The 26,495-nt window shown below is 43.2% G+C and overlaps 3 protein-coding genes across 6 annotated transcripts in view; all 3 read right to left on the reverse strand.

The window, feature by feature from the left end:
* LOC144328760 (protocadherin beta-16-like) overlaps positions 1-14,004 on the reverse strand; it is a 44,013-nt gene extending 30,009 nt beyond the window's left edge. The window contains exon 1 of the mRNA XM_077933506.1: positions 8,473-14,004. Coding sequence (XP_077789632.1) covers positions 10,774-13,287 — 2,514 coding nt within the window. The 5' untranslated portion in view covers positions 13,288-14,004 and the 3' untranslated portion in view covers positions 8,473-10,773. The remainder of the gene's footprint in view (positions 1-8,472) is intronic.
* LOC114601134 (protocadherin beta-16-like) overlaps positions 1-26,495 on the reverse strand; it is an 88,737-nt gene that overhangs the window by 32,190 nt on the left and 30,052 nt on the right. The window contains exon 1 of one of the 4 annotated variants that reach the window (XR_013394065.1): positions 1,868-6,073. The exons of 1 other annotated variant lie outside the window; for it this stretch is intronic. Coding sequence is in view for 2 of the 3 variants with exons in the window: in XM_077933498.1 (XP_077789624.1) it covers positions 20,833-23,289 (2,457 nt within the window). In the remaining variant the exon portion in view is untranslated. 2 more of the 4 variants (XM_077933498.1, XM_077933500.1) reach the window with 2 other exon arrangements.
* Positions 17,292-20,059, reverse strand: LOC114601131 (protocadherin beta-16-like). Its single transcript, XM_028738203.2, has one exon. It carries the CDS (start codon positions 19,709-19,711, stop codon positions 17,300-17,302), a length of 2,412 nt encoding a protein of 803 aa, XP_028594036.2. The 5' UTR covers positions 19,712-20,059; the 3' UTR covers positions 17,292-17,299.

The raw sequence follows: 26,495 nt of genomic DNA on the forward strand, positions 1-26,495 counted from the left end.
GTGTCTCGCTCGGTCAGGGCTCTCCTGGTTCTCACTTCCCCATTCTGGGCTCCTAGGCTGAAAAGACCAGGGTCTGTGGCCTTCAGCAGCTCATAGGAAAGCCACGAGTTCTGGCCAGAATCTCCATCCACAGCCACCACCTTGGTGACCAGGTAGCCGGCCTCCACCGACTTGGGAACCAGCTCATTGCAGGGGAATGTGCTGTTCTGAAGAGGGTAGAGGAAGAAGGGAGCGTTGTCGTTTTCGTCTAGGATTACGACTCGGACAGTAACTTCTGAGCTGAGGGGAGGAGACCCTCCATCTGTAGCCCTCACAGTCACCTTGAAATCTTTGATCTGCTCATAATCCAGAGATCGGAGGGCATACAGATTTCCGCTTTCAGAGTTGACTGAGATGTAAGAGGCCACAAGGCCATCAGTGACCTTCCCAGGCAAAAGGGAGTAGGTGACCTTGGCATTCTTCTCAGTGTCCAGATCAGCAGCACGGACTGAGCCAATGAGCAGTCCTGGAATATTGTTTTCCCGTATCTGCATTTCACATGAAGACTTTTCAAATACTGGAGGGTTGTCATTGACATCTGAGATCTGAACGTTAATAACTCTTGTTGAAGTGAGCCTGGGGGAGCCCTGGTCAACAGCTGTGATGGTGATATTATATTCCGGGACCTCCTCTCTGTCCAAGGGACTTTGGACCACAAGCTGGTAATAGTTATTCATAGTGGATTTTAACATAAAAGGAAGGTTTGCCTCCACAGAGCACATGGTTCTGCCATTGTCTCCAGAGTCTTGATCTGTGACAGTGAAGAGAGCAACAAGTGTCTCCAGGGGAGAATCCTCTGCCAGTGGGCTAGTGATGGATATGATGGACACTTCAGGGACACTGTCATTCACATCCTCAATCTCTACCAGCACCTTGCAATGACCAGAAAGACCCCCTCCATCTGTTGCTCTGATGCTCATGCCATAGCTGGTTTCTTTTTCATAATCAAGCTGAGCAGAAAGGGTGATTTCCCCCGTGATTTCATTTAGGTGAAACAGATCATATATTTGTTCAGGCACTCTGTAGAATGAGTAGGTGATCTGTGCATTTGAGCCAAAATCCAAATCTGTGGCTCCCACTTTGGAGACCAGAGTGCCCCGTGGGCTGTTTTCCTTTAACCTTACTTTATATTCTGAATGAGTAAACTGTGGGGAATTGTCATTATTGTCAAGAACATCAATATTCATTTGAACTGTGCCTATTCTCTGTGGCTCCCCTCCATCCACAGCTGTGAGAGTCAGTCCAAAGTGTGAGTCCTTCTCCCTGTCCAATGGCTTCTCCAGGACAAGATCCACATACTTGTTTCCATCCTCTTCACTTTTAACATCAAGCCGGAAATGTTCATTGGGACTGAGAGTGTAGTTTTGGATGTTATTTATCCCCAGGTCCTCATCTCGGGCAGAGTCCAATGGGAAATGTGTATTTGGAGAGACATTTTCAGGAATTTCCAGATCAAATGCCTTTTTAGAGAATTTGGGGACATTATCATTCACATCTTCTATCTTGATTTCAATGCTGTAGATTTTTAAGGGATTTTGCAAGACAATTTCAGACTGTAATAAGCAAGGATCAGTCTGGCCACATAATGTTTCTCGGTCTATTTTATCATTTATCAACAAATTCCCAGTCTGGGTATCAAGATGAAAATATTGCTTACTGTTCTTAGAAACCAGCTGGGCTCTGCGAGCAGAGAGCTCCCCTCTTCCCAGCTTCAAATCCTCCAGCACATTGGCCACCAAAGACCCCCTTTTCTTTTCTTCAGGCACAGAATAGTGAAGTGAAATACTCAGTGCTCCAGGAAGACAAAGGAACAGCAAAACATACAGACCTTGTTCCTTTCTGTAGCCGTCTCCCATGGCTCAGGAACCTCTGGCCAAAAGAGGAAGTTTCTGACAGTCCTCCAGTGATAATCTCTGCTGCTGTGGAAAGGAATTTGATGCTGCCGTGTTGATGGCTTTGCTGTGCTTTATGTTATCTCTTTATCGCATAGGAAAGTCACCCGTCCTTTGTTCCAGCCACCTTTTTGCTCATGGCTTCCTGTGAGTTCCTTCACAAAATTCTGAATTCCAGTTCATGTCTTTGCCTGTACTACCACCGTGTGGCTGAGCAAAGAAAAGCCACTAAGATCCAGTAAATAACACTGAATGCAGTGCACATTATACTGAACAGGAAAGGTTCAGATTCACTGTTTCTTTGTTCATAAAAGACTGTTTTATTACTAGGAAGATGCCTCTTTTCCATTTGAATCAGTGCAGATATCACAAAACAATGCATTACTTTCTATAGTTCTTGAACACTGTTGTGCATGGGAGTCAATCTAATACTGGGAAATTCAAGTTGCACAGCACATATGGTGCTCTGGTGGAACAATCTCCCTCCTTCCCACCTCAATCAAACATTTTGCAATAAAGAAATTGACAGGAAAACACCTTGGAAAATGTAGGGTTACTATTGCTTGATTCAAGTGCCATATGGCTTTCACACAGAGAATGTAGCAGGCTATGAATATCTACATAAGTATTAGGATAACACGATATCAATTTATATACACAGCTGTGTTCTTTTTTCCTCACTTCTCCCCCCTCCCCTTTAAAACTTTCTTTCTTTCTTTCTTTCTTTCTTTCTTTCTTTCTTTCTTTCTTTCTTTCTTTCTTTCTTTCTTTCTTTCTTGTAGTAAGAATGAATGATCAATAAACAGGTCATATGGAAGCAACCTGCATCTCAGCTTTTGTGTGACACCCCCCTCCCATACAGAGAGTTTAAAGAGGTTATGAAGTTATTCAAACCACAAAACTATAAATATGAAAGTTTATATCCCTCTATGCAAGGGCAGAAAGAACAATATCAGAATACGACACAGGGAAACTGAACAGGCAAAATATGGGAAGAATTTCAAATTCACATTCAGATTTCCTGCACTCAGCTGAATTCAGGCTTGCACCTCACAGATATAGGGGGACCAAACTAGAGAGAGAAAAGGTTATTAACTGAAAGAAAATTATTTGAAAATCATTAATAGTTGGTATTTAACTCAGAGTAGGTTGGCTAAGATTTATAAAACAGAATCAGATACATGTTGAAAGTGTAAAGAACGAAGGGAACTTTTTTTCACATGTGGTGGACATGTAAAAAGGTAAAAGTAAATGGGGAAATTGAAAATTGAAAAAAATGTTTAAAACTACTTTAAAACACACACACACACCAGTGTCATTTTCATTGGGAAAAACCCAAACTAAAATTCCTGGGTGTGAGAAAAGGTTATTTATGTATGCAACAATTGTGGTCCGTGCTTTTTTAGCCCCAAAATGGAAAATGTGCTAGGTCCCAACTAAAGAGGATCAGCAACTTAAGTTGACAGGATATGCAGAACGTGCAGATTTAACACAGAGAATAAGAACATACATTTAAAAAAGAGTGGAAAACATTTATTGAATATATGAAAAATGACTTTATACAGCTGAAAACACTGGCAGCACTAAGATAAATAATTTTTGATGGAGGTAAAAGTGGGAAACTTAATTGAATGCTTATAGTAAAATAGGGATATGAAAAATGAATCATGGAAGGAGAAGGGAAGTCATGGGATATTTTAAATGCTTATTTGAAAATGTAAAATTGAAAATTTAATAAAAATTATTATCAAACTAGAGGGAGAAATGTTTGAAATTAAACCATTCAAATGGTTCTCTCACCTGGAGGATATGTTGACTTTCACCTGCATGACTGGGGACTCCTTCAGAATCATTGGAACTCCTTGGATTCAGCTGAGTGTTAGGAGGCTCCACAGAGAAAACAGGAAACAGGGGCCTGAGAAACCTGAACTCGCTGTTCAGAGACCCACCAGCTAAGCACACCTCATAGTTGTAAGCCTGGGATAGAGATCCAGCACCAGGATCCGCAGAGTTCTCCTGGGAATCAGGTCCTCCTCTGATGGTCTTCTGCTGGTTCCCTCACTGCGAGAATTGAAGTTACAGGGAACCAGGCAGAGGGTCTTCTTGGCAGTGGCAGACTGCCTGTGTAATGCCCTCCCTTCACATGTCAAGGAGATAAAGAACTACATGGCTTTTAGAAGACATCTGAAAGCAGCCCTGTTTCGGAAAGTTTTTAATGTTTGATGTTTTATTATGTTTTAATATATTCTGTAAACCGCCCAGAGTGGCTTGGGAAAGGCAGGCGGATGGTGGGGCATAAATATTATTATTAATATTAATATTTCTGTTTAAGAGGTAAAGAGAGGCTTGGAATAAAGTAGAATTCCCAGTCACAATGTATACTTTAGAGAGTGAGAGTCACTTTTACTAATTGAATTGGGTTCCATGTTCATACAAGTAGGAGCCAATAACAAAATGCTGCATGGATTAGTAAAGCAGTTTAGTGCCCCCCACAAAACCTCACTCCCCTTCCCCATGCGAAATTCATTCTCTGGCTTCATGTTCCACACTCCTAGCTGTGGCTTCCCATTTCTATTTTTCCATTTTCTCTGTTGCTTGTCCCACCATTTCTGGAGATCCTTCCCTTGTATAAACGCAAAATGGAAAATAAAACACACTGCCAAGTTTCCAGCCAATTCACTGAACCATTTCCAAACGATGAGTCATGGAACTTATTGCCCACACCCATTTCTCATCATAATGGTGGAAGGTGATTCAGCAAAATCATCCTTAACCAAAGTGCCATAGCTATGACTCTTACCTATAAATCTTTCTCATCTCCTTTGGTCCCCCTTCATTTTTGCTCCTAACATACGCACATGCTTAACTGTAATTTTCCAATTTACTCTCTTTAACCAGCATTCAGTCTCTCTCCACCCAACATTCTCCTCAGTCCTCCTCTGCTTTACTTTTTCTCACAGCAGGCACAAACTGAGCATGTGTGGGAGACACCCTTATGAAATCCCACTGACTAACATTGGCCATAACAATGCATTTTAAAAACAACTACAAATATGTTACTCTGCTATTAAGCACGATACAGTACAAATATAGGAATATTCTGGGGAGTGTGGGTCCCAGCAAAGTCTATGGAAGAAAAACACACAGCACCTGTCAAGACGTCGTTCAAGTTCCTTGTCAAACAGCTAATTTCTTATCCTTCCTATCCCAAATTTAGCATAGACTTTCCTCAGACATCTATTTCCTACACTTCCAAGTTTCTGTAAGGCCATTTTCGAACTAAACACTGTAGGACCTGCTCCTCGCATCGAAGAGCCATGGCTCAGTGCTAGACCATCAGCTTTGCAGTTAGTCCCAGCTTCAATCCCTTGCATCCTTAGGTAGGTCGGCAGAGAGCCCTGTCTGAAATCCTGGGGAGCAGCTGCCAGTCAGTGTAGACAATACTGCGATAGAGCACCACTGGTCTGCATCAGTACAAGGCAGTTCACTCTGCTAATTCTTATTGTCATCCCACTGCCCCAATTAATTATTATAATGACACCATGTGATTCAGCCAACTAACCCTTAACATATTAGCAGTTCAAATGGCAAAACAGAACACAATGAGAGTCCAGACTGAGTTTGTTTGAAATGAAAACTGTTTTAAAAGTCTGGGTCAATAAAAAGCTCTTAATCCAGCACCAAAAAGGCCAGAAAGATGGTTCTGGGCAACTCTCCCTTGGGAGGCCACTCTGCAAATGGGGTGCAACTACCAAGAGTCCCTATAAACAATTTCTATTACCAGGAAGTCTGTCTCATAAAGGGCCCCTGTGTGCCTGTAAGCTGTCTTAGACACCTTAGGGGTATATTCTAGTACACACAGCTGTATATGCAGAAACTGTGATTAGTACATAGCATTTCGAGCTATGTTTGATACAGAGAAGACTCAACAATAAGGGAACAAAGGAACAGAAGAAGAATAGGATGTAGAGTAAGAAGGAAACAATTCTGACATGGATTTGAAATAAAATAAAAAACTGAAGCCCTATCTCTCTAGTCACTGTATATTTTATCAACTAAGAACAACAGAAGAAGAACATCTGATGTTATTAATAACCAAGCAAAAGGCATTATTAATCACAAGTTAACTCACTGGCATTATCCCTCACCTTTTTCTCTGATTCTTTTTCTTCCACCAGATTAGGAATATCTTGGGAAGCAGACGGAGGGGTCTGGTTCACATTGAGGTTTGGGTCCCCCACAGAAAAAACAGGAATGAGGGGCCTGAGGAATCTGAATTCGCTGCTCAAGGACCCACCGGTTAAGCACACATCGTAGTGGTAACTCCTGGAAAGCGACCCGCTCTGAGAATCGCCACCGTTCTCTGGGATGTCGGGTCTGGCAGGTGGGAAGTGAGGAGGGGCAGCGATAAAACTTTCCCCGGGATCCCTCCTGCAGATCTTGATGGCAGCAAAGGAAACAATGCAAACGAGGAACACAAAGGAGACTGCAGCCAGGCAGATCACCAGATACAAGGTCAAGGTCCCATCTTCTTCGTGCTCCTCTTTACTGACCTCCACAGCCTTCATATAAGGATCCGAAAAGCCGCCCACGGGAAGGACATGGAGCATGGCAGTGCTGCTCTGGGGAGGGAGCCCGTTGTCCCTGACCACTATCAGGAGCCTCTGCTTGCTGGTGTCTCGCTCGGTCAGGGCTCTCCTGGTTCTCACTTCCCCATTCTGGGCTCCTAGGCTGAAAAGACCAGGGTCTGTGGCCTTCAGCAGCTCATAGGAAAGCCACGAGTTCTGGCCAGAATCTCCATCCACAGCCACCACCTTGGTGACCAGGTAGCCGGCCTCCACCGACTTGGGGACCAGCTCATTGCAGGGGGATGTGCTGTTCTGAAGAGGGTAGAGGAAGAAGGGAGCGTTGTCGTTTTCGTCTAGGATTACGACTCGGACAGTAACTTCTGAGCTGAGGGGAGGAGACCCTCCATCTGTAGCCCTCACCGTCACTTTGAAATCTTTGATCTGCTCGTAATCCAGAGATCGGAGGGCATACAGATTTCCGCTTTCAGAGTTGACTGAGATGTAAGAGGCCACAAGGCCATCAGTGACCTTCCCAGGCAAAAGGGAGTAGGTGACCTTGGCATTCTTCTCAGTGTCCAGATCAGCAGCATGGACTGAGCCAATGAGCAGTCCTGGAATATTGTTTTCCCGTATCTGCATTTCACATGAAGACTTTTCAAATACTGGAGGGTTGTCATTGACATCTGAGATCTGAACATTAATCACTCTTGCTGAAGTGAGCCTGGGGGAGCCCTGGTCAACGACTGTGATGGTGATATTATAATCTGCGACCTTCTCTCTGTCCAAGGGACTTTGGACCACAAGCTGGTAATAGTTATTCATAGTGGATTTTAACATAAAAGGAAGAGTTGCCTCCACAGAGCACATGGTTCTGCCATTGTCTCCGGAGTCTTGATCTGTGACAGTGAAGAGAGCAACAAGTTTCTCCAGGGGAGAATCCTCTGCCAAAGGACTAGTGATGGATATGATGGACACTTCAGGGACATTGTCATTCACGTCTTCAATCTCTACCAGGACCTTGCAGTGTCCCAAAAGACCCCCTCCATCTGTTGCTCTGATGCTCATGCCATAGCTGGTTTCTTTTTCATAATCAAGCTGACCAGAAAGAGTCATTTCCCCAGTGTTTTCATTTAGGTGGAACAGATCATATATTTCTTCAGGCACTCTGTAGAATGAGTAGATGATCTGTGCATTTGAACCAAAATCCAAATCTGTAGCTTCCAATTTGAAGACCAAAGTGCCCCGTGGGCTGTTTTCCTTTAACCTTACTTTATATTGAGAATGAGTAAACTGTGGGGAATTGTCATTGATGTCAAGAACAACAATATTTATTTGAACTGTGCCTGTTCTCCGTGGCTTCCCTCCATCCACAGCTGTGAGAGTCAGTCCAAAGTGTGAGTCCTTCTCCCTGTCCAGTGGCTTCTCCAGGACAAGATCCACATACTTGTTTCCATCCTCATCACTTTTAACATCAAGCTGGAAATGTTCATTGGGACTGAGAGTGTAGTTTTGGATGTTATTTATCCCCAGGTCCTCATCTCGGGCAGATTCCAAGGGGAAATGAGTACTTGGAGAGAAATTTTCAGGAATTTCCAGGTCAAATGCCTTTTTAGAGAATTTAGGGACATTATCATTCACATCTTCTATCTTGATTTCAATACTGAAGATCTTTAAGGGGTCTTGCAAGACAATTTCAGACTGTAATAAGCACGGATCAGTCTGGCCACATAATGTTTCTCGGTCTATTTTATCATTTATCAACAAATTCCCAGAATGGGTATCCATACGAAAATATTGCTTACTGTTCTTAGAAACCAGCTGGGCTCTGCGAGCAGAAAGCTCCCCTGTTCCCAGTTTCAAATCCTCCAGCACATTAGCCACCAAAGACCCCCTTTTCTTTTCTTCAGGCACAGAATAGTGAAGTGAAATACTCAGTGCTCCAGGAAGACAAAGGAAAAGAAGAAGATACAGACCTTGTTCCTTTCTGTAGCCGTCTCCCATGGCTCAGGAATCTCTGGCCAAAAGATGAAGTTTCTGACAATCATCCAATGATAATCTCTGCTGCTGTGGAAATGAATTTGATGCTGTGTTGATGGCTTTGCTGTGCTGTATGTTATCTCTTTATCGCATAGGAAAGTCACCCGTCCTTTGTTCCAGCCACCTTTTTGCTCATGGCTTCCTGTGAGTTCCTTCACAAAATTCTGAATTCCAGTCCATGTCTTTGCCTGTACTACCACCGTGTGGCTGAGCAAAGAAAAGCCACTAAGATCCAGTAAATAACACTGAATGCAGTGCACATTACACTGAACAGGAAAGGTTCAGATTCACTGTTTCTCTATTAGCAGAAGACTGTTTCATTATGAGGAAGATGCCTCCTTTCCATTTGAATGAGTGCAGATATCACAAAACAGTGCATTCATTCTGTGGTTGTTCTACACTCTTGTGCATGAGATTCAATTTCATACTGGGAAATTCAGGATGCATAGCACATATGGTGCTCTTGTGGAACAATCTCCCTCCCTCCCACCTCAAACATTTTGCAATAACAAAAGTGACAGGAAAATACCTTGGAAAGTGTATGATAAATTTTGCTTGATGCCATATGGCCTGCACACAGAGAATGTAGCAGGCTATTAATATCTACATAAGTATTAGGATAACAACACTATACCAATTTATATACAGCTGTGTTCTTTTTTCCTCAGTTCTGCCCCCTCCCCCCTTTATAACTTTCTTTCTTTCTTTTAAGTAGTAAGAATGAATGATCAATAAACAGGTCACTGCGTGTTCAGACCTTCAAACCTCCCCCTTACATAAATTCAGACAATACTCAAATTTTGGTTTGGTTTTTGGCAGAATTTAGGCCACAACTTTATTTATTACAGCAAGTGAGTGGTTGCGTAGGCTTTGGTTCGACTAGTGGCAGGCGAAACCCAAATGGCAACAGCCAATCAGCCAAGTGGAAAAATTCCTGCCGTGCTCCTGTCCCAACGACAGACGACACACAACGGCATAGCAAAGTCAAGCGCAAAGCCCTAAAAGTAGGGAGAGGTGGGCGGGTGTTCTGAATGCACGCACCAAAAGAGAAAGCTCTGGGTCATGTGCATACGTATATATAGGTCCCTTGATCCATTTAGCCTGCATCCCATTGGCATGATTAAACCCAGCATCAAGGAACCTACCAATTGGGTGTTGTGGCTAACCAATCATACCCACCCACAATGCACGCTTTGGTTGCCAGGTCTCACCGCAACACGTGCCTTCTTTATGGGAGGACCTGATTATGGAAGCAACCTGCATCTCAGCTTTTGTGTGACACCCCCCCCCCCCCATACAGAGAGTTTAAAGAGGTTATGAAGTTATTCTATAGCACATCAAATCACAAAAATATTAATATGAAAGTTTATATCCCTCTATGCAAGGACAGAAACAACAACATCAGAATACGACGACACAGGTAAACTGAACAGGAAAAATATGGGAAGAATTTCAAGTGCGCATTCAGAGTTCCTGCACTCAGCTGAATTCAGACTTGTGCCTCAAAGATATAAGGGGACCAAACTAGAGAGAGAAGAGGTTATTAATGGAAAGATAATAATTTGAAAATCATTAATAGTTGGTATTTAACTCAGAGTAGGTTGGCTAAGATTTATAAGAATTAGATATGTGTTGGAAGTGTAAAGAAACGGAGGGAACTTTTTTTTCACATGTGGTGGACATGTAAAAAGGCAAAAGTATATGGGGAAATGATATATAATAAATTGAAAAAAATGTTTAAAACTACTTTCCAAAAAAAACCCCCACACACCAGAGTCCTTTTTGTTGGGAAAACCCCAAACTAAAATTCCTAGGTGTCAGAAAAGGTTATTTATGTATGCAACAATTGGGGTCTGTGCTTTCTTAGCCCCAAAATGGAAAGTGAGTGAGGTCCCAACTAAAGAGGATTGGCAACTTAAGTTGACAGAAAATGCAGAACGTTCAGATATAGCACATAGAATAAGAGAGCAAGACGAACATGCTTTTAAAGAAGAGTGGGAAACATTTACTGAATATATGAAAAATGACTGTATACAGCTTAAAACACTGGCAGCACTAAGATAATTTCAATAGAGAAAATAATTTTTGATGGAGGTAAAAGTGGAATTTTTTTTGAATGCTTATAGTAAAACAGGGATATGAAAAGTGAATCATGGAAGGAGAAGGGAAGTCATGGGATATTTTAAAGGCTTATTTGAAAATGTAAAATTGAAGATTTAATAAACATTATTATCAAACTAGAGAGAGAGAAATTTGAAATTAAACCATTCAAATGGTACTCTCACCTGGAGGATATGTTGACTTTCACCTGCATGACTGGGGACTCCTTCAGAATCATTGGAACTCCTTGGATTCAGCTGAGTGTTAGGAGGCTCCACAGAGAAAACAGGAAACAGGGGCCTGAGAAACCTGAACTCGCTGTTCAGAGACCCACCAGCTAAGCACACCTCATAGTTGTAAGCCTGAGATAGAGATCCAGCACCAGGATCTGCAGAGTTCTCCTGGGAATCAGGTCCCACCGGGAAATTGGCTGCAGAGTTGTAGGTTCCTGTGAACTTTTCACGTTTCTGCAACTTGATTACAACAAACGCCACTACGGAAATGAGAAAGATGCTTGAGATGGCAGCCAAGCAGATGATCAGATACATCGTCAGGCTGGGGTCTTCCTCCTCCACCGTTTCCTCCTTTGGGAGAGCCACACTTTTCAGATAAGGGTCAGAGAAGCAGTCCACTAGAAGGATTCTGAGTGTGGCAGAGGTGGACTGGGGAGGATGGCCGTTGTCTCGGACCACCACAATCAGATTCTGCTTGAAGCTGTCTCGGCTGCTGACCGGCCTCAGGGTGGTCACTTCTCCATTCTGGGCCCCCACCGTGAAGAGACCCGGCTCTGTGGCCTTCAGGAGCTGGTAGGAAAGCCAAGAGTTCTGCGCAGAATCCCTGTCCACAGCCACCACCTTGGTGACCAGGTAGCCAGTCTCTGCCCCTCGGGGAACCAGGTCATTCGAGGGGGAAGTGCCATTCTGGAGAGGGTAGAGGATGAAGGGGGCATTGTCATTTTCATCCACGACCTGAACGCGGATGGGAACTTCGGAGCTCAGTGGAGGGGAACCTGAATCCACAGCCCTCACCGTCACCTGGAAATCTTGTACTTCCTCATAATCCTGAGACCGAATGGCATACAGGTTCCCCGTTTCAGAGTTGATGGAGATGTAAGAGGATGTGGGGCCATCATTGACTTTCCCAGGCAAAAGCGAGTAGGTCACTTTGGCATTCTGCGCTGTGTCCAGATCAACAGCATGGACGAAACCGATCAGAAGACCAGGAATATTGTTTTCTCTTAACTGCATTTGATAGAATGGCTTTTCAAAGACTGGAGGGTTGTCATTGACATCTGACACTTCAACATGAAGTATTCTTGTGGAAGTGAGTCTGGGAGAGCCTCTGTCTGTGGCTGTGATGGTGATGTTATATTCACTGACTTTTTCTCTGTCCAGTGGTTGTTGGGTCACCAGCTGGTAATAGTTGTTCTCTGTGGGTTTGAGCACAAATGGCAGGTTGACTTCAGTGGTGCAGGCAGTTCTGCCACTGTCCCCAGAGTCCACATCTGTGACACTGAAGAGGGCCACCACTGTGTCTGGGGGAGAGTCCTCAGTTAATGGACTGGTGATGGAAGTGATTGATATCTCTGGGGCATTGTCATTCTCATCTTGAATGTCCACAATTACTTTGCAGTAAGCCGAAAGCCCTCCTCCATCTGTGGCTTTGATGTGCATCTCATAACTGCTGGTTTCTTCATAGTCAGTCATCCCTACAACAGTAAGTTCCCCAGTGTGTTTGTTTAACTTGAATGATCTCAACACATTTTCTGGAACTTCACTGAAGGAATAAGTGATGTGAGCATAGGAACCAAAATCCCTGTCAGTGGCTTCCACTTTTGCGACCAATGTATCCAATGGGCTGTTTTCCATTAGTTTCACATTGTACTCAGATTGTGGAAAATGAGGTACATTATCATTAGCATCCAGAATATCGATGAGAAGCTGTGTTGTTCCAGTTCTTTTTGGGATCCCCCCATCGATAGCTGACAGAGTAAGATAAATGTGTGGATTCACCTCACGGTCTAGCGGTTTCTCTAACACCAGTTCTGCGTATTTGCTACCATCACTGTGATTTTTCACGTTCAGCCTAAAATGTTCATTAGGACTAAGGGTGTAGTTCTGAACAGCATTTTCTCCTTTGTCCGGGTCTTGAGCTTTCTCCAAAGGAAATCGGGTATTTGTTGGAATTTGCTCAGATATTTCAAGAAGGAATTGATTTTTAGAGAATTTGGGGGAATTATCATTCACGTCCTCTATCTGAACTTCAATTCTGTGTAGCTGCAATGGCTTTTCCAGCACAATTTCAGACAGTAGAATACATGGTTCATTCTGACCACACAGGGACTCCCGATCTATTTTATCCTTTACTGTCACATCCCCAGAATGAGGATCCAGCTGGAAATACTGCTTGGAGCTCTTAGAAACCAGCCGGGCTCTCCGAGCAGACAGCTCCTTTGCATCCACTCTCAAATCCTTCAGCACATTCGCTACCAGAGACCCAATTTTCTCCTCCTCTGGCACTGAATAGCGGAAAGACTCACACATTGCTATGCATGCACAGAGATACAGGGAAAAAGACCAAACTTGCCTGATCTTGAGGTGCAATTCCATTCTCCCAGCCTCTCCTCCTGAAATGCAAGGCATTGTCCTCATGTCTATTCCAAGGCGTGTTTCTTCTTAACTGTATTTATCTTTTGAATGTGACACTGCTTATTCCTGCTTATTCCTACTGGAATTTCTGAAGACTGGCTTGCAATAGGGATCTGCTCTTTTTCCTGTGCTGATTCCTTTGTCTAATGGCTTCAGCTCTTGAGGAAAGTAACTGCTGCTCCCCAATTTCCTTCTTTTATCTTGTGCAATACCACCACCTTGTGTTTGATCTATGTTATGGCGTTACAAAAACCAAAAGATTTTCTAGCATCCATGTGTAGAGGCAAGAGAACAGCCACCCCAATGAACCATAAACCCCATATTCCCAGCTTTCTTTCTTTTTAAGAGTCTCTAGCATCTTTAGAATCTGAGATATGAAATAAAACATGTTGTTTTTTCTTCTTTTGATGATGGTGATTTGGTGAGAAATTAGAGTATTATCACCATACCGAATTTTACTTCCATGAATTCCTACAGAGACAATATGGGCTGTATGATTTGTGTCCAGCTAAGTCATTCACAGTATACACTCACTGAAATCAATGTGCATGATTTTTTAAAATTTATTTTTTACATCCATTGATCTCTTTCAGTTACACTTAGTTGAATACAATCCTTAGAACCTTGTTCCTGCTCCCAAAATTATTATGTCATGTTTTACATTTCTTAGGCTACTAAAACCTCCTAATGTTTGTTCCCCCAACCACCCATCACAGCCTAACCTACAGTACCCACAAGGCTGCTGGGAGGATAAAATGTGAAGCAGGAGAAATATGTAGACCACATCGAACAACTTTTACATTATTAATGTAAAAATAAATGAATAAAAACAGTCTATCGGCGGGGAAAGAGAGGCTTGGAATGAAGGAGAGTTCCCAGCCATGATAACTGATTCATGAATATACTCATTTCAATATGAAGTTTGCATTCATCTGTAAATGTTCTGTTCCTCTTTGATTCTTCAAAAGACATTTCATGTCATGACCTACAGGGAACTGCACCGCTTTCTCTAAAGCATACACCACACACATGCTCTTCTATACATATTAGCATTCTGTATTATTAAGGTTTCCCTGGCCATTCAGTCCTTTCAGTTCCTCACAGAAGATGAATATGTGCGTTTCAATATAAAGTTCACATTCATCTGTAAACATGGGCATGTGAGGAAGAGTCACTGTTACTTACTACTCATTGAACTGGGTTCTATCTTCCTAATGTGATATATACAAGTAGGGGCCTAGTATAAAATGTTGTACAGATTAGTAAAACAGTTCAGTGCCCCACACAGAGACGCTATTCTTTCTCTCTCTTACTTCCCTTCCCCATGGGACATTCTTTCTCTAGTCCCCTCTTTTCCAGCTGAACATTCTCTATAGCTGGGGCCCAGAGAGGAACCTCTGTGTCAGATCTTATCCCCAGTAAGTTGGGTCTCCCACCTTGTGACACCTGGCATATCTGCACACACAGAGTTCAGTCAACACATGGCACTCCGATCAGCCATGGGTAGAAATACAGTAGGACACTTGCCATAATGCATATACTTAATATAGATGTTTATATTGATATTTATACTTTATGTATAAATCTCATAACATAAGATAATACAGATCTTGTAGAACACAATGAAAGTTTTCATACTTAGTCAAGTTTCCAAATACTTTGTGACCCATCATGTGGTGTGGAAGTTGCTTATAGGAAATGATATTTGTTCCAATGAAATTTCATTTGAAGAATCATGTAGGAATAGAACAAACTTCAGTTCCATCCTGAACATCCCAACATTCACCCGTGGAACTGATTTATGATGTATGACAGCTGATAACCCTCAATGACATTATTCTGCAGGTTGGGAATACAATGGGAGACAATACTACTTAAGTCTCAGGTGGTTGTGACCAGCAGAATCTTTTTCTATCTCTTTTAGGCACCAGGTATTTCTGGAGTGATTTACAACACAATCCTAACCAAGTCTAATCAGAGGAAAGTACTATTCAATTGAATGGTGCTTCTTCCTAGGTAAGTGGGGTTAGGATTGCAGCCCTAGTCATCATCGTATGCTGTGGTCCAAGGATGCTGCCTAGACACCATCCCTCTTCCCCACTTCTGGGTTCTCTAGCACATGCTTGTTGGCTCAGGGGATAGGACCAAGTTGCTTCTTTAATTTGTGCTGAGGGTATGGAGAATGGAGGGAACACAAGAGTCTCTTCCAAGCAATGGTAAAGACTTCTGATGTGCTTGATCTGACATCAGTCTGGTGGGAACTCAGGTTACAGGGTCTGTGCACGGCTGAGTGTTCTGTTCAGTAGATCTTACAGCACAATCTTAACCATGTCTAATCATGTCCTGCACTTGCAGGAAGGCACTATACAAAACATATGTTGCCAAGTTTCAAAGTATAAGCCAGAGAACTTAATGCCTCCACTCCTCATTTCTCATTATAGTGGTGGGATGTGATTCAGCCAAATCAGCCTTGACTAGGTTCCTATAGCTATGAGCATATAGGACTTTTTCATCTCCTTCCCCCATCGCTTTTCTGTCCCTCACTCAGCCACACTCTGTCAGTGTCTTCAACTGAAACTCACTTGCAAACTGCACAAAAGTCTCCTCCATCTTTTTCAGGGTGAGGACATCCTCTTGGCTAACATTGGCCAAGAAACCCATATTAAATAAGAACTATGAATATGTTTCACTACCATTAAAGCACATACTAGACTTTCCCATTTACCTATGTCAGCAAACCATTGGGCAAAAGATACAATCCAAAAGAGAAATCTTTCCAGAAAAAGCCCCCCAGTGATGTAGATTTAAGAAAATGCACAGCACCTGCCAATTTGCCACCAAAGTCCCTCATTACAAAACCAACTCATTCACATCAAGCCATTCCTTATCGTTTTTATCCTAGGTTTGGTATGGACCATCCTCAAAGGTACTTTTTTACAATGCCTGGTTTCAAGTCAGTCTGTTGAACCATTTTGCAACTATAAACTGCAGAACCTGATTCTTACCTCAAAGGGCTTGTTGTTCAGTAGTAAAAAACTGCTCTGCATACAAAGCATGCCAGGTTCAAACCCTGGCATCCTCAGGTAGGTCTGAAAAGATACCTGGGCCAATGGTTTGACTCATTAAAATACAGACTTCTATATTGCTTATGTTACCCTCTCCCACATTGTTTATTATAATGGCAGATTACAAGTCAGCCTACCTGCCCTTAACATATTAACGGTTCAAATTATAAAACAGAAAACTATGAGAACCCAGATTTGTTTGCTCAAAATGCCGATGGTTTAAAGGCCTGGATAAATAAAAAGGTCATCTAACACTGAAAAGGGTACTCAGTGATCCTCCCTTGGAAGGCAGTTCCACAGGTGGGGTGCCACCAGCAAGAAGATCCTCTAAATAATGCCATGTATATAACTGGGAAGCCTGCTCTAATCCGGGCTCCTGTGTGCATGTACTTCAGCAGCTGCAGTTACAGGTATGTTGTCCACACCTTGGAGGTATGTATATTCTGGGACACATTGGTGTATCTGCAGTGGCTATGATGTTCTGAGTGAGTTTTAATATGCACAAAGTCCAAAGGCAGAGGACCTAAATGGCAGGAGTGCTGAAGGAAAGAATCTGAACTCAACAATGGGCTGAGAAGAGGTGACCTGCCTGAGAAATGGAAGGGTGGAAGAAGAGAAGAGGAGAGAGGAAATAGCAAATGCAGATGATGGACCAGCAATGAAGACAGAGGGAAAAGAGAAAAAAAGTTTCAAATCGACTTGAAAAAAACAGATCATTTTTAAACTGAAACATGCTCTAAAATGTGAAATATATTGTCAATAAATTTCAAAAGCAATACGAGAACATATGATATGCCTAATTACCAAGCAAAGTGACTAACTGGTGTACTTGGAAATTATTTCACCTTTTCCTCTGATTCTTCTTTCAACATCTGATGTTATTAATAACCAAGCAAAAGGCATTATTAATCACAAGTTAACTCACTGGCATAATCCCTCACCTTTTTCTCTTATTCTTTTTCTTCCACCAGATTAGGAATATCTTGGGAAGCAGATGGAGGGGTCTGGTTCACACTGAGGTTTGGGTCCCCCACAGAAAATACAGGAATGAGGGGCCTGAGGAACCTGAACTCGCTGCTCAAGGACCCACCGGTTAAGCACACGTCGTAGTGGTAACTCCTGGAAAGAGACCCGCTCTGAGAATCGCCACCATTCTCTGGGATGTCGGGTCTGGCAGGTGGGAAGTGAGGAGGGGCAGCGATGAAACTTTCCCTGGGATCCCTCCTGCAGATCTTGATGGCAGCAAAGGAAACAATGCAAACGAGGAACACAAAGGAGACTGCAGCCAGGCAGATCACCAAATACAAGGTCAAGCTCCCGTCTTCTTCGTGCTCCTCTTTACTGACCTCCACAGCCTTCATATAAGGATCCGAAAAGCCACCCACAGGAAGGACATGGAGCATGGCAGTGCTGCTCTGGGGAGGGAGCCCGTTGTCCCTGACCACTATCAGGAGTCTCTGCTTGCTGGTGTCTCGCTCGGTCAGGGCTCTCCTGGTTCTCACTTCCCCATTCTGGGTTCCTAGGCTGAAAAGACCAGGGTCTGTGGCCTTCAGCAGCTCATAGGAAAGCCACGAGTTCTGGCCAGAATCTCCATCCACAGCCACCACCTTGGTGACCAGGTAGCCGGCCTCCACCGACTTGGGGACCAGCTCATTGCAGGGGGATGTGCTGTTCTGAAGAGGGTAGAGGAAGAAGGGAGCGTTGTCGTTTTCGTCTATGACAATGATTCGGACAGTAACTTCTGAGCTGAGGGGAGGAGATCCTCCATCTGTAGCCCTCACCATCACTTTGAAATCTTTGATCTGCTCGTAATCCAGGGATCGGAGGGCATACAGATTTCCACTTTCAGAGTTGACTGAGATGTAAGAGGCCACAAGGCCATCAGGGACCTTCCCAGGCAAAAGGGAGTAGGTGACCTTGGCATTCTTCTCAGTGTCCAGATCAGCAGCACGGACTGAGCCAATGAGCAGTCCTGGAATATTGTTTTCCCGTATCTGCATTTCACATGAAGACTTTTCAAATACTGGAGGGTTGTCATTGATATCTGAGATCTCAACATTAATAATTCTTGTTGAAGTGAGCCTGGGGGAGCCCTGGTCAACGGCTGTGATGGTGATATTATACTCTGAGACCTTCTCTCTGTCCAGGTAGCTTTGGACCACAAGCTGGTAATAGTTATTCATAGTGAGTTTTAACATAAAAGGAATATTTACCTCCACAGAGCACATGGTTCTGCCATTGTCTCCAGAGTCTCGGTCTGTGACACTGAAGAGAGCCACAAGTGTCTCCAGGGGAGAATCCTCTGCCAAAGGACTAGTGATGGATATGATGGACACTTCAGGGACATTGTCATTCACATCTTCAACATCTACCAGGACCTTGCAGTGTCCCAAAAGACCCCCTCCATCTGTTGCTCTGATGCTCATCTCATAGCTAGTTTCTTTTTCATAATCAAGCTGACCAGAAAGGGTGATTTCCCCAGTGTTTTCATTTAGGTGGAACAGATCATATATTTCTTCTGGTACCCGGTTGAATGAATATGTTATCTGAGAATTTGAGCCAAAATCCAAATCTGTAGCTTCCACTTTGAAGACCAGAGTACCCCATGGGCTGTTTTCCTTTAACCTTACTTTATATTCTGAATGAGTAAACTGTGGGGAATTATCATTAATATCAAGAACATCAATATTTATTTTAACTGTGCCTGTTCTCTGTGGCTCCCCTCCATCCACAGCCGTGAGAGTCAGTCCAAAGTGTGAGTCCTTCTCCCTGTCCAGTGGCTTCTCCAGGACAAGATCCACATATATCCTTCCATTTTTGTTGCTCTCCATGCTAAGCATGAAATGTTCATTGGGACTGAGAGTGTAGTTTTGGATGTTATTTATCCCCAGGTCCTCGTCTTGGGCAGATTCCAAGGGGAAATGTGTATTTGGTGAGAAATTTTCAGGAATTTCCAGATCAAATGCCTTTTTAGAGAATTTGGGGACATTATCATTCACATCTTCTATCTTGATTTCAATGCTGTAGATTTTTAAGGGATTTTGCAACACAATTTCAGTGTGTAACAAGCAAGGATCAGTCTGGCCACATAATGCTTCTCGGTCTATTTTATCATTTAGCAACAAATTCCCAGTCTTGGTATCAAGATGAAAATATTGCTTACTGTTCTTAGAAACCAGCTGGGCTCTGCGAGCAGAGAGCTCCCCTGTTCCCAGTTTCAAATCCTCCAGCACATTAGCCACCAAAGACCCCCTTTTCTTTTCTTCAGGCACAGAATAGTGAAGTGAAATACTCAGTGCTCCAGGAAGACAAAGGAAAAGGAAAAAATACACACCTTGTTCCTTTCTGTAGCCGTCTCCCATGGCTCAGGAATCTCTGGCCAAAAGATGAAGTTTCTGACAGTCCTCCAGTGATAATCTCTGCTGCTGTGGAAATGAATTTGATGCTGCCGTGTTGATGGCTTTGCTGTGCTGTATGTTATCTCTTTATTGCATATGAAAGTCACCCGTCCTTTGTTCCAGCCACCTTTTTGCTCATGGCTTCCTGTGAGTTCCTTCACAAAATTCTGAATTCCAGTTCATGTCTTTGCCTGTACTACCACCGTGTGGCTGAGCAAAGAAAAGCCACTAAGATCCAGTAAATAACACTGAATGCAGTGCACATTACACTGAACAGGAAAGGTTCAGATTCACAGTTTCTCTATTAAGAGAAGACCTATTCATTCCTAGGAAGATGCCTCTTTTCCATTTGAATCAGTGCAGATATCACAAAACAATGCATTACCTTCTATAGATCTTGAACACTGTTGTGTATGGGATTCAATCTAATACGCGGAAATTCAAGATGCACAGTACATATGGTGCTCTTGTGGAACAATCTCCCTCCCTGGCCCTCAATACAGTTTGCAGTGAGGAAAACGACACGAAAATACCTTGGAAAGTGTATGATAGCTTTTGCTTGATGCCATATGGCCTGCACACAGAGAATGTAGCAGGCTATAAATATGTATATATCGATTACAACATGGGAGTGCATTACATTGATTTTTTGTATTTTTTTCTTATACATAGCATTGTTCTTCTTTTTCCTCATTCCCCTCTTTTTTTCTTTGTATCACTTTATTTCTTTTTTTAAAAAGTAGTAAACTGGTCATCTGAAAGCAACCTGTATCTCAGCTTTTGAGTGACACCCCCCTCCCATACAGAGTGTTTAAAGGGGTTATGAAGTTATTCTATAGCACATCAAACCACAAAAATATTAATATGAAAGTGTATATTCCTCTATGCAAGGACAGAAACAACAATATCAGAATACAAGGACACAGGTAAACTGAGCAGAATTTTTAAAGTAGAATTTCAAACCCGCATTCATATTTTCTGCACTCAGCTGAAATCAGGCTACCACCTCACAGATACAAGGGGAGCAAACTAGAGAGAGAAAATGAAATTAAACCATACTAAAAGGATTCAAATGCTGCACTCACCTGGATAATGTTTTGACTTTCACCTGCAGGACTGGCTACACCTTCAGAATCATTGGAACTCCTTGGATTCAGCTGAGTGTTAGGAGGCTCCACAGAGAAAACAGGAAACAGGGGCCTGAGAAACCTGAACTCGCTGTTCAGAGACCCACCAGCTAAGCACACCTCATAGTTGTAAGCCTGGGATAGAGATCCAGCACCAGGATCCGCAGAGATCTCCTGGGAATCAGGTCCCACCGGGAAATTGGCTGCAGAGTTGTAGGTTCCTGTGAACTTTTCACGTTTCTGCAACTTGATTACAATAAATGCCACAACAGAAATGAGAAAGATGCTTGAAATGGCAGCCAAGCAGATGATCAAATACATCGTCAGGCTGGGGTCTTCCTCCTCCACCGTTTCCTCCTTTGGGAGAGCCACACTTTTCAGATAAGGGTCAGAGAAGCCGTCCACTAGAAGGATTCTGAGCGTGGCAGAGGTGGACTGGGGAGGATGGCCGTTGTCTCGGACCACCACAATCAGATTCTGCTTGAAGCTGTCTCGGTTGCTGACTGGCCTCAGGGTGGTCACTTCTCCATTCTGGGCCCCCACCGTGAACAGACCCGGCTCTGTGGCCTTGAGGAGCTGGTAGGAAAGCCAAGAGTTCTGCGCAGAATCCCTGTCCACAGCCACCACCTTGGTGACCAGGTAGCCAGTCTCTGCCCCTCGGGGAACCAGGTCATTCGAGGGGGAAGTGCCATTCTGGAGAGGGTAGAGGATGAAGGGGGCATTGTCATTTTCATCCACGACCTGAACGCGGATGGGAACTTCTGAGCTCAGTGGAGGGGAACCTGAATCCACAGCTCTCACCGTCACCTGGAAATCTTGTACTTCCTCATAATCCAGAGACCGGATGGCATACAGGTTCCCCGTTTCAGAGTTGATGGAGATGTAAGAGGATGTGGGGCCATCATTGACCTTCCCAGGCAAAAGCGAGTAGGTCACTTTGGCATTCTGCGCTGTGTCCAGATCAACAGCATGGACCGAATTGATCAGAAGACCAGGAATATTGTTTTCTCTTAACTGCATTTGATAGAACGGCTTTTCAAACACTGGAGGGTTGTCATTGACATCTGACACTACAACATGAAGTATTCTCGTGGAAGTGAGTCTGGGAGAGCCCCTGTCCGTGGCTGTGATGGTGATGTTATACTCAGAGGCTTGTTCTCTGTCCAGTGGTTGTTGGGTCACCAGCTGGTAATAGTTGTTCTCTGTGGGTTTGAGCACAAATGGCAGGTTGACTTCAGTGGTGCAGGCGGTTCTTCCACCGTCCCCAGAGTCCACGTCTGTGACACTGAAAAGGGCCACCACTGTGTCTGGGGGAGAGTCCTCAGGTAAGGGACTGGTGATGGATGTGATGGTAATCTCTGGAGCATTGTCGTTCTCATCCTCAATGTCCACAATGACTTTGCAGTAAGCAGAAAGGCCTCCTCCGTCTGTAGCTCTTATGTTGATCTTATAATTTGTATTTTCTTCATAATCAATTGTTCCTGCAGTAGTAAGCTCCCCGGAATATTTGTTTAACTCGAATGATCTGACGACATTTTCTGGCACTTGGCTGAATGAATAAGTGATGTGAGCATTGGAACCAAGATCCCTGTCAGTGGCTTCAACTTTGGTGACCAGAGTATCCAATGGGCTATTTTCCATTAGCTTCACTTTGTACTCAGATTGTGGAAACTGAGGCAAGTTATCATTGTTATCCAGAACATCAATGATTATTTGCACTGTTCCAGTTCTTTTTGGGATTCCTCCATCAACTGCTGACAGAATAAGGGAAATCTGTGGATTCACCTCACGGTCTAGCGGTTTCTCTAACACCAATTCTGCATATTTGCTACCATCACTGTGACTTTTCACATGAAGCCTAAAATGTTCATTAGGACTAAGGGTGTAGTTCTGAACAGCATTTTCTCCTTTGTCTGGATCTTCTGCACTTTCCAAAGGGAATCTGATATCCACAGGAGTCTGCTCAGGTATTTCAAAAATAAATTGATTCTTAGAGAATTTGGGAGGATTATCATTCACGTCCTCAATCTGAAATTCAATTCTGTGTAGCTGCCACGGCGCTTCCAACACAATTTCAGACAGTAGAACACAAGGTTCATTCTGACCACACAGGGACTCCCGATCTATATTATCCTTTACTGTCACATCCCCAGAATGAGGATCCAGCTGGAAATACTGCTTGGAGCTCTTAGAAACCAGCCGCGCTCTCCGAGCAGACAGCTCCTTTGCATCCACTCTCAAATCTTTTAGCACATTCACTACCAGAGAACCACTTTTCTCCTCCTCTGCCACTGAATAGCGGAAAGACTCACACATTGCTATGCATGCACAGAGACACAGGGAAAAAGACCAAACTTGCCTGATCTTGAGGGGCATTTCCATTCTCCCAGCCTCTCCTCCTGAAATGCAAGGCATTGTCCTCTTCTCTATTCCAAGGCGTGTCTCTTCTTAACTGTATTTATCTTCTGAAAGTGACACTGTGTCCTGCTTATTCCCACTGGAATTCCTGAAGACTGGCTTGCAATAGGGGTCTGCTGTTTTTCCTGTGCTGATTCCTTTGTCTAATGGCTACAGCTCTTGATTAGAGCAACTGCTGCTCCCCAGTTTCCTTCTTTTATCTTGTGCAATACCACCACCTTGTGTTTGAACTATGTTATGGCGTTACAAAAAACAAAAGATTTTCCAGAATATGAGCATTCATGTGGAGAGGCAAGAGAGCAGCCACCCCAATGGAACATAAACCCCATATTCCCAGCTTTCTTTCTTTTTAAGAGTTTCTTTAGAACCTGAGATATGAAATAAAGCTTTTTTTTCTTTTGATGATGATGATTTGGTGAGAAATTATTTTATTATCACCGTACAGTATTTTACTTTCATGAATTGCTACAGACACAATATGGGCTGTATGATTTGTTTCCATCTAAGTCATTCACAGTGTACATGCGCTGAAATCTATGGGCATGATTTTTTTGATTATTTTTTTTTTACATGCATTGATGTCTTTCAGTTCCACTTAGTTGAATGCAATCCTTGGAACCTTGTTCCTGCTCCCAAAATTATTATGTCATGTTTTATATTTCTTAGGCTGCTGAAACCTCCCAATGTCTGTTCCTCAAACCCCCCATTACAGCCTAACCTACAGTACCCCACATCCATGGGTAGAAATACAAATACAGTAGGACCCTTGCCATAATGCATATACTTAATATAGGTGTTTATATTGATATTTATACTTTATGTATAAATCTCATAATGTAAGATAATACAGATCTTGTAGAACACAACGACAGGCAAGTTTCTAAATACTTTGTGACCCATCATGTGGTGTGGAAGTTGTTTATAGGACATGATATTTGCTCCAATGAAATATCATTTGAAGAATCATATAGGAACAGACCAAACTTCAGTTCCATCCTGATCATCCCAACATGCACCTGTGGAATTGATTTATGATGTATGTCAGCTGATAACCCTCAATGGCATTATTCTGCAGGTTGGGAATACAACTGGAGACAATATTCCTTAAGTCTCAGGTGGTTGTTGTGACCAGCAGAAACTTTTTCTGTGTTTTTTAGACACCAGGTATTTCTGGGGTGTTTTACAACACAATCCTAACCAAGTCTAATCAGAGGAAAGTACTATTCAATTCAATGATGCTTATTCCTAGGTAAGTGGGGTTAGGATTGCAGCCCTAGTTATCATCATATGCAGTGGTCCAAAGATGCTGTCTAGACATATGTGGTTGCCACCAACCCTCTTCCCCACTTCTGGGTTCATGCTTGTTGGCTCGGGGGATAGACATAGTTGATTCTTTAATTTGTGCTGAGGGTATGGAGAATGGAGGGACACAAGAGTCTCTTCCAAGCAATGGTAAAGACTTCTGATGTGCTTGATCTTACACCAGTCTGGTGGGAACTCAGGTTACAGGGTCTGTGCAGGGGCTGAGTGTTCTGTTCAGTAGATCTTACAGCACAATCTTAACCATGTCTAATCATGTCCTGCACTTGCAGGAAGGCACTCTACAAAAAATATGTTGCCAAGTTTCAAAGTATAAGCCATAGAACAAATGCCTCCACTCCTCATTTCTCATTATAATGGTGGGATGTGATTCAGCCAAATTAGCCTTGACTAAGTTGCCACAGCTATGAACATATAGCACTTTTTCATCTCCTCCCCCCTTCGCTTTTCTGTCCCTCACTCAGCCACACTCTGTCAGTGTCTTCAACTGAAACTCACTTGCAAACTGCACAAAAGCCTCTCCGTTTGACCATCTTTTTCAGGGTGGCTAACAATGGCTAAAAAAGCATTTTAAATAAGAACTATGAATATGTTTCACTACCATTAAAGCACATACTAGACTTTCCCATGTACCTATGTCAGCAAACCATTGGGCAAAAGATACAATCCAAAAGAGAAATCTTTCCGGACAAAGCCCCCCCAGTGATTTACATTTAAGAAAATGCCAATTTGCCACCAAAGTACATCACACAACCAACTCATTCACAACAAGCCATTCCTTATCATTTTTATCCTAGGTTTAGTATGGACCATCCTCAAAGGTACTTCTTTACAATGCCAGGTTTCAATTCAGTCTGTTGCACCATTTTGCAACTATAAATGGCAGAAACCTAATCTTACATCAAAGGGCATGTTGTTCAGTGGTAAAAAAAACTGCTCTGCATACAAAGCATGCAAGCTTCAAACCCTGGCATCCTCAAGTAGGTCTGAAAAGATACCTGGACCGGGGGCCACCAGGGGGTGCATTGGAAGATGGCCGACAATAACATCTCTCCGACCCACACGAGGTAATTAAGAGGCTGATATGGGAGTATGCAGCCTCCCTTGCCCCCCCCCAAGGGAATGGGGGGGACTGCCTTGCCAGCTGTGTCCATAATTCACCCCCAGATTTGAAAGAAGGGGGTGAGGACACTTGGCACGAAGCCCTCGGGTGAGGTCAGCTCTCCCTGCCGCTGTCTCTAATCGCGCACTGGTTCGCATTAGCTCGAAATATATAATTGGAAATATATAATTGGAAAGAAGCTAATGCACATACATCAAGTGAAGATCGGGAGTAAAGACTGCTGATTAATGGGATCTCTGCGAGCGGAGCGACAGGCTGGACAAATAAATCAAGTGAAGAATCATCATTAAAAGATTGGTATGTTGGAGTGAAACAGAAAGGGGGGGGAGGAAAAAACTTTTCTTTTTTTGTCTTATGTGAGTACCAATAACCCTCCCCTCCAGAGAGAAGAATCGTTGCAAATTACTAATCACAAGCAGGAGTTAAGAACTGTGTGGAAATGAATTACTGATCAAAGAGAGGACTGGTGGAAACATCGGGGATGGAAAGAAAGTTTTATGACGCAGTTATAAATGGAGTTTTGTTAAGACAGGCTTGCCCATAGGAGGACGAGGGGGAGGAGGACCAGGATCATCGGAATGTGAATGTATGGCTATCGGAATGTGATCTTGACCTGGCAGGGCCCCCTGAGATATAGATTGGCAAGCCTGTGGAAATCAACGGACATTCTGTGGGAATGTTCTTTACGGAGGTGTGGAAATGGCATCTGTCCTTTATGTGATATGACTCTTGGAGAGTGCAAAACCCACACAGGATATGT

This window comes from Podarcis muralis, chromosome 8, assembly GCF_964188315.1.
Source record: "Podarcis muralis chromosome 8, rPodMur119.hap1.1, whole genome shotgun sequence".
In the NCBI taxonomy this organism is placed as follows: Eukaryota; Metazoa; Chordata; class Lepidosauria; order Squamata; family Lacertidae; genus Podarcis; species Podarcis muralis.